Source organism: Primulina eburnea, chromosome 18 (assembly GCF_022965805.1).
Source record: "Primulina eburnea isolate SZY01 chromosome 18, ASM2296580v1, whole genome shotgun sequence".
NCBI lineage: Eukaryota > Viridiplantae > Streptophyta > Magnoliopsida > Lamiales > Gesneriaceae > Primulina > Primulina eburnea.
Window position 1 is genome coordinate 30,855,426 of NC_133118.1, and position 11,605 is coordinate 30,867,030.

Genomic DNA, 11,605 nt, shown 5'->3' on the forward strand with positions numbered 1-11,605 from the left:
AATTCGATTATCAGCAGTTAAACAGGCATGAGTGTCATCCAACCAAAGAGAAACGAATTCGAGAGAAAAGAAGAGAGACACTCGAGCACAACAAAATAACACAGAATTGTCCATTACTAAAACCATGCATGACTATATTTTAAGAAGAAAACGGCATAAACCATCAAAAGATGAAGAAGGGAGTTATCAGGAGAATAACCAGTAAATATTGCTTTCTTGCTCCTGACCACATATTGTGGGAACACGATGAGGACGCCTGTAACGACCCGAAAGTCAGATTACGTATAAGACATGCATAATTATTACTGTTTAAATTTAAAAATGATTTATATATATATGAAGAGTCTAATTCATTTTGATATTTGACAAGTCATAACTATTTATTTTAAATGCAAAAGTTTCGCGATAAATACGCGAGGTCAGACCGGAGTTCGGAGATTAGAGATAAAATTAATAATAAGAAAGATATTCCTAAATTTAATTTAAGTCAATGAATAATTTAATTTAAAGAAAAAGAATGTTTTAGGATTCATTAAACTAATGGGAGCTAAGTTAATTAAATAAATTCTTTTAGGTTAATATCTAAGTAAAGCTTAAATTAAAATTTTATAAGAAAGTGGGGATGAATTAATCTAAGTATAATATATTTAAGAAATTAAACATAGCATTTGAATATTTCAATTTTAGGTTAAGAATGTCATGCAAGAGCTTATCCTAAATTAATGAGTTAATTCACTAAAATAAATATAATTGTATTTAAAAACCTTAAACATTTAAAAATACATGAATCAAACAATATTATATCATGCAATAGCATCAACTTTCGGTCAAATACTACACATTCAAATGATTAGTAACTCCCCATTCAAGTCACTCCTAAATGATACTTTTCATTCACTTCCACTTTTAATTCACAAATTATGGGTAGTTCAAACACAATAATTATCCTTATCCTTCCTCAACTAAACTCCTAGCAAATCAACGTGTACCTGCAGGAAAAAATAGAAGAATAAGATGAAAGGGTATCGGCTACAAAGGGTGAAAGAAACAATTTGAATCCATTCAACTCCTAGACTTGTAACCCCCAACTTAATGGATATTATTACATCTTTAACACCTCTTGTAACCATCACCTCCATTACATAATATTCCTCCATCCCTATGACCGAAAATATCAGGAAACATCAGCTTAGAAATCGTGTAAAAAGCAGCAGAAATAAGAGGAAGAAACCAACTCCGTTCCGCCGCTCGTATTCGTCGTATTGATTTGTTTTTGTCAAAACAAATTCCAGGCATGTATATATTATTCCTTTGCTCTACAATCAAGTTATACTAGCTATTTTAAATCTGTATATGTTCATAAATTAAGGGACAAACCGAAATTTGACAGCAACACTCTCAAAAAAATCTGTACGTACAGCTTTTCGGTTTATGATGTGTGCTTCACGCTTCAGTATTTTATGCTGTTGACAGGGGGTTGCTCGAGTCCAGGCTTACAAAGCTGCATCTAGACATCATTTAGAGTATGTTAGGGTGTCATTGGTTCATTGGTTTGAGTTCAAACATCTCGAATAAAGGCATGACAGCAACATTTCAAGGGGTGACAGATTTTGTGTCAAGTTTCTGTCATTGTGTTGTTTAATGGATGGGTTCGAGTCATGACTGTCCTAGGGGCTGTAGCCATGGTTATAACCCTACCTTAACATGTCTAGGACGTGACCAAGGTGTCCTTTCCAAGCTTCGTTCACAGATCCATTAGAATTGCACAACAACAACACAAGTTCATTTCGTTTCCCTCAAATTCTGCAGGATTGTGTTTCGGTTTTGGTTGCGTTGTATGGATTATGGTTGGCTTCTAGCCCATAGCCATGATTCCTACAACACTCCACCATGTCTAGATCGAGCCATGGGCGATAAAATGGCCCTTGGAACGAGACAAGACAGTAAAATGGTTCAATACAACACACTATGCAGCAAGTGGTGTTCTTGGTTGCTATGCTGTAATTGTCCTAGGTGTTTCCTTGGATTGTGGTTGGCTTCTAGCCCTTAGCCATGGTCCAAGATATGCCTTAGGATGTTGGTAAGAGTCCTTGGGCAGTGGTTCAAGCCCATAGTCATTTATTTTGGAATTTTCACCACAAGCAAATAAACTACTGCTGCTGCACTTTTCCAGCAGCTTTGAACTTCGGTTTTGGTACTTGTTTGAGCTCTTGGTTGGCTTTTAGCCCATGGCCTTGGACTAAACAGTACCTCAATGAGTTAGGAAAGTCATGTTTTTGGCCGTTCGTGATTTGGTCGAGTTTAGAGGTCGTACGAGAATTTACGGCGAAAGGTGCCAAAATGACTCTCGAAAGAGCGTCTTATGTTTTTGGATTCCTTTCGCCTATTTTCGTGCGTTACAGTTATTGTGAAAATTTTTCAGTATGTTTGGGGTATTTTTAATCATGGTTAAACGTCAGTTTAATGTTGGTTCAGGTTGATACGAAGCCATGGTCAAAAATCAAGTTGTTGGTCCGAATAGTCTCGTTTTTGGTTCTATTGCTAAAATTGTCAAATTAAGATTTATTGCATGTGTCACATATTCGTAGTAAGTCGCAGCAAGCCTGGGAACGATCCAACTCGTCCGATAAAAATAAGATTATAATTATATTACGTGCATAAAAATATAAAATGTTTATTTTTGAGATATATGCTATATGTCTTGTGGCCACCTTATGCTTATGGGTTTGGAAGTCGGTAGGCGCAACCGAGGACCTCTCCGCCCGGTGACCTACGACCGGTTTATGATTATGTATGGGTACGAGCATCCAGTCCAAGGGCTGTGATTGATCTCTACCGCCCAGTATACTGTGGTTTAGTCTGATCAGGCGCTTACGCTATGTTATGGGCCACTTGCTTAGAAACATTATCTCTACCAGAAAATTATGATATGCTATGACAGAGCTCTATGGAGCAAAGCTTTTACGTATGATTTTCAGAAATGCACGTAATTATAATTATTCATGATACGATTTTCACCGTACGCCTTACGATACTTTATTTTTAAGTTACATGCGATTTTATGATATATTTACTTGTTATTCACGATATATACATGTTGAGTCTTTAGACTCACTAGACTTGATTGTTGTAGGTATTGTTGAGGCCGAGACGGAGGGCGTGGACCAGTGAGCGATCTTGAGACAACAGTAGTAAACCCGAGGACCTCATGATTTAGTTTATGAACCTTTTATTATTCAAACTCAGTTTTAATACGTTGGATTATTTTAAGTTGATGTTACGTTGGATTAATTTTAAACTGTTTGTTTGAAAACAATATTTGCTTCCGCTGTTATTTTAAAGTTAAAAATTATTTACATGTTTATTTTAATTAAATGAAATAAGATAATTATTTATTTAGAAAATTTTTAATAATTCCGCAAAATTATGAATACGAAATACGGGCCTTTACAACGCCAATAGGTTTCATAAAGGGACATTAAAAAAAATGAGTGAATATAATTTTACATGGAAAGCACATCAAAACAATAACAATTGCTTAATCTTACCCGTGTTGCCGCACCCCACAGATTCTGTTTACCACCGAGGTACCAAGACTCGCTGTACTCAAGAAATGGAGCCAAGAGAATGTGCACTCACATTCTCAATAAGACATTTTATCGAAGCCGCGGTCATAGAACGAACTTTGCTATCTTTATCATTGGCCAAATAAACAACCAAATGAATGAAAATGTTTGAGATTGTTCATCTACTATCTTATGAGGAAATTTCTTTATGATAGCATGGAGCATCTCTAGGACACCTTCTCCAAACACACACACTCACACAAAATACTATCAGTCATTTTTTTCACCTCAGATGCCCAAGTAAGAAATCAAGATGTTGTCGCAATGTCTTTTCGGAAATATGGTAGCCTTGCAAAAATTGAAGAAATATCTTACCACACTTCTTGTGAATATACTCCAGTTGGTTTTGTACAATCAATTCTGCAACAATCTGGACAACATCATAAATCTCAGGAACTACGTGAGAGGGCGAAAAATGAGGGATTCTTTGCAAGATCAACAACCAAGGGAAAGGTCAGCATATATAACTGACCGGCTGATAAAGTAACTCTAGTGCTTCGCCAAAGTGCTATCAACTTCTTAATGCAGAGCAAGTATTTTGTAACGACACAATGACACCTAAATGTATATATATAATTTGATATACTTTTAAGCAATGCATCAAAGTAAATAACAAAAATTGACTATCATTGTAATTGTAATGTAAGAACTGAGGGAAAAATAACAACCATGAGTACGCATAACCAAGGGGAATTCCAAGGAAAAAAACAATGTAAGCATCCAAGGAAAAACATAAAAAATTTATTTGATTTCAAAAGATAGATTTTATTTAATTTACAAATTACAGCAATCATCTCGTCTCGTACCCCAGCTAACAGGAACCTGAACCAGAAGGTCATAATTTCCACTGTTTTGTTGTTCCACTTGTATCTTCTTTGCAGAAGAATAGGCTGATTCACTACAGAGTACTAATGAAATTGATCTAAGTGTTGGTATTTCTCCAATATCTTCTGGGATTTCCTTTAAGCATCTAAGACACCGAAGTTCCAGTTTCTCAAGCCGAGGAAAGTGAGAGCGGTCTGCTTTCCACTCCACAAGATCTGTAAGTTCAATTCTTAAGGACTTCAATTCAAGGAATTGTCCTTCTACAGGATTCCATTCACGTCCTTTAGCTGCATAATGCATCAAATCAAGAACTTCAAGATGACGCAGTGAACCAACCACCGTCAAATCTTCCCAAGACACTCCACACCTTTCCAAAGTCAACTTCTTGAGAGATTGTGGAAAGCGGAGATTTCGCAGCACATTCTCGTAACTGTCAAAGATAAGTGATTCCAGATTATGTAAATTGGAAAGATTGTAAACTTCATGGTAATCCCATCCAATGCCAATGGAGAATGGCTTGTAAGTAATTCCCAGTTTTTTTAAGTTTGGGATTCTGTGAACTACCTCATCTGTACACCTGAAATTCCTTATCTTATAGAGTGTTTGCAGGTTTTCCAGAATAATAATATCCGCCCTGCCATTTTTTATGTTGGTGCTCGGAGGATCGGGCAAATTAAAGAATCCTTCTTCTCTTTTTAGATGCCTGAGTTGTGGCATTCCCCATATTTCTTCAGTTAGATTTATTGGCATCACACCAGCAACGGTAACAGTCTGCAGATTCCATAGTTGGGATAGAGATTCTAAGGTATTCAACAGACTTGAAAATTTTCCAGCATCGTAATCTATGAATCTAGAGTTAACTAATCGCACAATTTCTTCCTCAGTGAAAACATAATCTTTTTTTTGTACTTTTCGGAATCCACTCAGCTTTGAAAACGTGGATTTTAACTCCTCTCCGTCAGAGCTTCGCTTACTAATAAGCCGACGATTATTATCAATGATTCTGCTATGATTGTTGAGGCTATTCATCATAGTGAGACAAACAAATTTCTCCTTTTGAGCTTCCCTGCGGCATAGGTCTCTGAAGAGATCATGGAGGGTGCAAGTTTTGATTTTGTTTCTAGACCCGTAATCATGAACCTGAACGAGATTTCTATCAATCAAATCTTTTAAATTATCCTTTGCAATTTCCTCCAAACTTCTATATTTCATCGGTTTAAGAATCCCCTCCGCTGTCCAAAGTTTAACGACCCTCGAAATTCTAATCTTATGGTCTTCCGGAAACATCGCCATATAAAGAAAACATGGTTTTAGATGAACAGGTAAGTGCTTATAACTTAAAGAGAATACCTCAAGACAGAGCCCATCACCTCCCATATTCAATTCCGAGTATGTGTTTTTAGCAACATACTCCCAATATTCAACCGTTCGACTAGACTTTGCAAGAAGTCCACTAATGGCAACAATGGCTAGAGGAAGTCCTCTACAATTTCTCACAATTGTCTTTCCTACTTCCTCTAACTCAGGAGGGCAACTTTCTTTTCCAAACACCTTGTCACAAAACAAAACCCAACTTTGATCCTTGTCTAGAAAATGTAGTTGATGAGGAGTACACGATAGAAACTTTTCAGCAACATTTGATAGTCTCGTGGTGACCATGACTCGACTACCATTGTCATTATCCGGAAAAAATCTCTTTATGCCATCCCAAACCTTAATACTCCACATGTCATCCATCACAATGAAATATCTTCTATTAAACAAACTTTTATGTAGACTCACTCCTAATTTATCATCATGCTCTTGAGTGATTTCTTCAACTCCAATCTCTTTTAATAGGCCTAAAAGGATCTTGTGCACACTATACTGTTGAGATATTGTAACCCAAGCATGAAGATCAAAGTGGTCCACAATTAATGGATTTTTGAGAACATTTTTAGCGAGGGTAGTCTTGCCGATGCCACCCATCCCGACGATGGAGAGAATCTGAAGATTTGATTCGTCCCCAGTGAGTGTCTCCATTATTTGAATCAAATCTTTATCAAATCCCACCATAGTATTCTTTCTATTGGATACACCTCGTACGAAAGAACCACCAGTCGCAAATTTTCTTGGCTGCAGCACGATTTTGATCCCTTCAGTTTCCTTAATCTTCATCACATCTTTCTTCAGAGAATAGAATTCTTCTATTACTTTCTCCAAATGTCGACTGAACAGAGTGGAGCTACTCGATACAACAGGGAGGGTCACTTTCTTTAAAAAAAAATTGAAATGCCTAAATATCCCTCTCCTTCTCCTTTCGGCTTCAGAATTTCGAAGAATTTGCAAATCTTGACGGGACAGAGTGGAGCTCCTTTCACTTCCAGCTTCAGCATTTCCAAGAATTAGATCCACCACACGACTTTCAATCATATCTTCCGCTGCATATGCTGATCTTGCGATTTTTTCCTCCAATGCCTGAATCTCGTCCCTCCTTGTCAGCGAAAATTCTTCAAGGAAATCTCGCAGGAAAGTGATATTTTGAAGCAGAGAGTCGATCTGGGCTTTGTCAAGAACAGCCATTTGGCGCGGTGGGTGTTGCAATAACTGGTCAAGAAAATGTCCGAGAGAGAGAAGAGATGCATAAGCTGCCATTGCTGATCTTTGATGGATTTCAAACTCAATCAATCTGTGATTTGTATGCATTAGCGTTGACTATTTGACTTCAGTAGCTTCCACTTTGACTAATCATTGCCAGCCCAATCATTCAGCGTACGGATAATTTTCCGTTAATCAATATTTGGATTAAGATTCAAGATTTAATCATAATTTTTTAAGAATCAATATCTAATAATATTATATTTTTAATTTTAATTTCTTACCAACCCAAATTTACAATTTTTTTTATTATTTAAATAAATATATTATTTTATCCACAAAATTTACACGTATCTTCTCCGTCTAAAATAAAATTTTAAAAATAATATCGTTTCTCAATTATCATGAAATAAGAGCAGATACTTATTTTGATATACAAAGTACCTATTATGGGGTTTCAGATATTTTATTTCGCTTTGTGAATAATCCAAATATATAAGAAAATACTATATTTTCGAGCAATCACCATAAATTAGGTCATTGTTGATCATTTCATGAAAAATGCATTAAGATGACTTATTCATGTCAATTTATTTTTAAAATATATAGGGCATCACTCATAATGAAATAAGATTAAATATTTATTTTAACTTACAAATTATCTATTTTGGAGTTTCAAATGCTTGATTTGGCTATGTGAATACTCCTGATGTCACGCTCCGAAACTTGGGATTTGACACTAACGTCGTTTAACAATCACACAATTGAAAACAACCAGCCTCATAGCATAGTATAAATCGAAAACCAGTTTATTAATCATAATTTCTCAAAACAAAGTCTTTACAACTGAAATAAAATAAAATTTGCGAAAACGTCTTACATAAAATGTAAAGTACTAAAATTCGAAAATCCCTTTACTAGCCAATCTCGAAATTAAAAATAATCACCAGCCCCAAAATTGATCAGATTCTTCTTCCTCAACATGTTCTTCAGATTTATCTGGGGAAGGTTGTAAGGGGTGGGTATTTTGGGAAATACTCAGCAAGTTTGGGCCGTTCGAGCACAATAAAAACAACATGCAATTTTCGAAATATATACCATGCAAACATAACACATACCACGTGCGCATCATTAACCCGACACTGAGATTCATCTACTTTCAATGGTTTACTGATATCAGTCCCTAATTTTTACTCCTCTAAGGGGAAGAAGCCGTATAGCGGTTATCTCCCCCACCGCATAAGGGTACGTTTGGTTGGGATTCACATCCATATCAAGTTGAATTCTCACAGTGTCAAAACATAACTCATGCCAAAAATCATAACCAGAAGGGGTAGAAGAAGAATTGTGCTCGACCGAATTTTGACAAAAACCGAAAATACATGCACCGAAATTTAACAATTTAAAACAAGCCCACGTACCTTAAATTCTAGAGAAAAACATGAAAAGAAGAGGGGTTTCTGCACTGGAAATTTCGAATTTCCTTCTTCGACGACTGGACGACGGCAGCGCTTCGCTATACTCGAAAATCCTAAGGAGACTAGAGGGGAGACTCTCGAAATTTTGTGAGAATTATGGTGTAATTTTGGAGATACTAGGCCCTCCTATTTATAGGGGTTGGCTGCTATCTCGATCGTATATTGTCCGTGCGTTTAAAATTGAATCAAATCTTCATCGAGAATCGTGATCTATCCATGATCTTGGGTGATATTCGAAATCTAAATCTTTCATCTCTATCAAATTTCGAAATTTGAATAATATATACACTGTTTAATTCGAATTCTAGGGATTTTATTATCCCTTGCTCGATCTTTTATCTCGGTATCTCAATCTCAACTCAAATCTTAGATCTTTATCTGCTTATATTCGAAATTCTTTATTTAATTCCTTGGATGGAGATAGATTTAATCCTCCCAAAATTTCAAGTTGCACGATAAATAATGCCATCTTAATTTTGAGCTTCAAAATTCTGCACACGATAAAATTATCTACACGACTTAGGTAACCTCAAAAAAAAAAATCTTATATTCTGAATAATAATAATATCAATATCCAAGATTACACCATCCTAGTTGTGAGAACCCGAATTTCCAGCATTTCAGTAGCAATGCAAAATTTTCAGCAGAAGATAATATTTCAGAAGCTGGTACTTTTCCAGCAGATTAGAATCCAGCAGCAGACAACAGATAAAATCCAGCAGTAGCAGAAGAGCAAGATTCCAGCAGACAGTTACTGATTCAGCTTAAACTTGTAACTGAAGCATTAACATGGAATAAAGGCTGTTAATGTCAGATTATGGTCATTAATGAGGAGGCTAACAGTCAGATTTTTGCCTATAAATAATACCCTCAAATCTCTGAATTGGTGTTACCCAAATCTTAAGTTATCACTTGAATTTTCGAGCTAAGAGAGTGCTGATTTTCGAGCAGTAGAAACCAGTAGCAAGAACAAGCAAAATTCAGACTTCAATCGAAACACTTTTAGCAAATTACGGTAAGTGGGCTTATGTATAAATATCTTGAAATCAGTTTATTAATATCTGTTTTAAAGCACAGTTCCGTATGTTTGATTTCTGATATCTGATTTTGAAGCACTGAAACTCCCTAGTGAACTAATGGTAGGAATGTATATTATGAACATTTCTGAATTCTGATTCTGACCTCACCCCTTAGAGGAGAGAACATATAGAGGACTTATATCAGTTTAGCCATAAAATTCACTAACGTGCTCAGTGCTTACTAATTCTGATTTCTGTTCTGAAACTTGTGATTTCTGAATTCTGATTCCTGTTCCGAAAATAAGAGTTTCTGTATATTATTGTATTACTGTTTCTGTTGAAACGATTTCAAAAACTGGGAGTTATTCTCGCCCCTGCTTACTGAGTGACAATCATATCACTCACCCATCAAATCCATCTCATATAAGAACGAGGAAGAAATATTAGAAGAAGAAGAGCAGATCCAGTTTCTGGGGCTGGTGAATGAGACTATTGTTCTCAGTTTATGTTTATGTTAATTCCGCTACATCTGTTAAGATACTTTTATGTCTGGTTTTACATTTCCGCTGAAAAACATTAATTTTCGAGTTGTAACAGACAATAGATTTATTCCGTATTATGAATAAAAAGACTGGTTTATGAATTTTGTACTTCTGAGGCTTGTTGTTTTCAAATGTAAATTTGAGAGCAACGCCGATGTCAACCAACCCTCGTCCCGGGGCGTGACACCAGTATAATCAAATTATTAATCTGATACGATCACGATTGTACAAAATCCCGGGTAGAGAACTTTTGCTCAATCCTTCTTACAAGGCCAAAGTATTCATTACCAATAGTTTTAATTGTCAATTTATTTGAAATGAATAATGGATACATAAAACTTCGCAGCAAAACCTTTTTTCAAAACTATATTATAATTTAGTTAGTTTTTCAAAATTTTAGATAAATATGTTATTAATCTATTATTATATTAAAGTTCGGACATGATCTATTATTATATTACCTCTATTTTTTATTTAAATGGCAAAACTATCTTCATATTCTATAATCTATTTACATAAATTGGTTAAAAAATAAAATCAGAAACAAAATCACAATTGTAAAAGAACGCAACGCGTTGCTCTGGACAACTAATATTTATTATATGCTGTAATTCCTAATTTGAAATAATGTTTTATTATTTTTTAATAAAAAGTTAATTTCAACAAAATATATATATTTACAAAAAAAAATTCAAGAAAATAATTTTTGGTATAAAATGAGTAACAAAAATATTTGACTATTGAAATATATGATCAAGAGCTTCAATTAACAAGTTCAATTAGATATCAAATTTTTTATTACTAACGAATAACAAATATTAAAAAGAACTCTTTTTTTCATTTTTAATAAAATATAATATAAGAATTTTTACAAAAGTTTAGATATATTAAATGTTTCTTCATTTATTTTAAACTGTAAAATCACATGCATACATGACAAGATAGTGATATTGAGAGCTTTTATTTCAAATATATTTTTATATATTCTGAAACTGGAAAAAACATTTAATTTGAATTTCGAGTCGAGCTCCGATCCAAATTATTTTGTTTGATAATTTACAAAAAGTCACGAGCTTTAATATTTAATTAATATAACACAATGTGTTATATTATGAATATATCTGATAATTGTGAGCTTTGTTGCCATCTTTAGTCCCAAAGAACATAAGTAATCAGAATTCAAATCCTCATGTTTTAGAAAATTAAAATGTGCCAACCTTAATAATGCATTATCCATACAATTATATATCATCAATTTCAATGCAATTCTTTAATATTTATTACACAAGAATACTATACAATTTTCCTTGTAAAAAGAATTTTTTTATTCATTATAAAAATATCTTTTTTTTTTAAGTTGCAAGAACCATTTATTATATATACTAATATTTTAAGATAAAGAATCTGTTATTTATGTCTTATAATATAATTTTTAAATAAATATAATATTTTTACAAAAATGAATTGTTTCGGTTTGTCAAATCTTATCGAATTTTATTTCCAAAAATAATCTCACAACGGTCATATGGCCAAAGCAA

General features: G+C 34.3%; 1 protein-coding gene across 1 annotated transcript; it reads right to left on the reverse strand.

The window, feature by feature from the left end:
* Positions 1-4,355: 4,355 nt before the first annotated feature.
* Positions 4,356-7,153, reverse strand: LOC140819630 (putative late blight resistance protein homolog R1A-3). Its single transcript, XM_073179799.1, has one exon. The coding sequence runs from the start codon at positions 7,134-7,136 to the stop codon at positions 4,401-4,403; it is 2,736 nt and encodes a 911-aa protein (XP_073035900.1). The 5' UTR covers positions 7,137-7,153; the 3' UTR covers positions 4,356-4,400.
* Between the last annotated feature and the right edge of the window lie 4,452 nt (positions 7,154-11,605).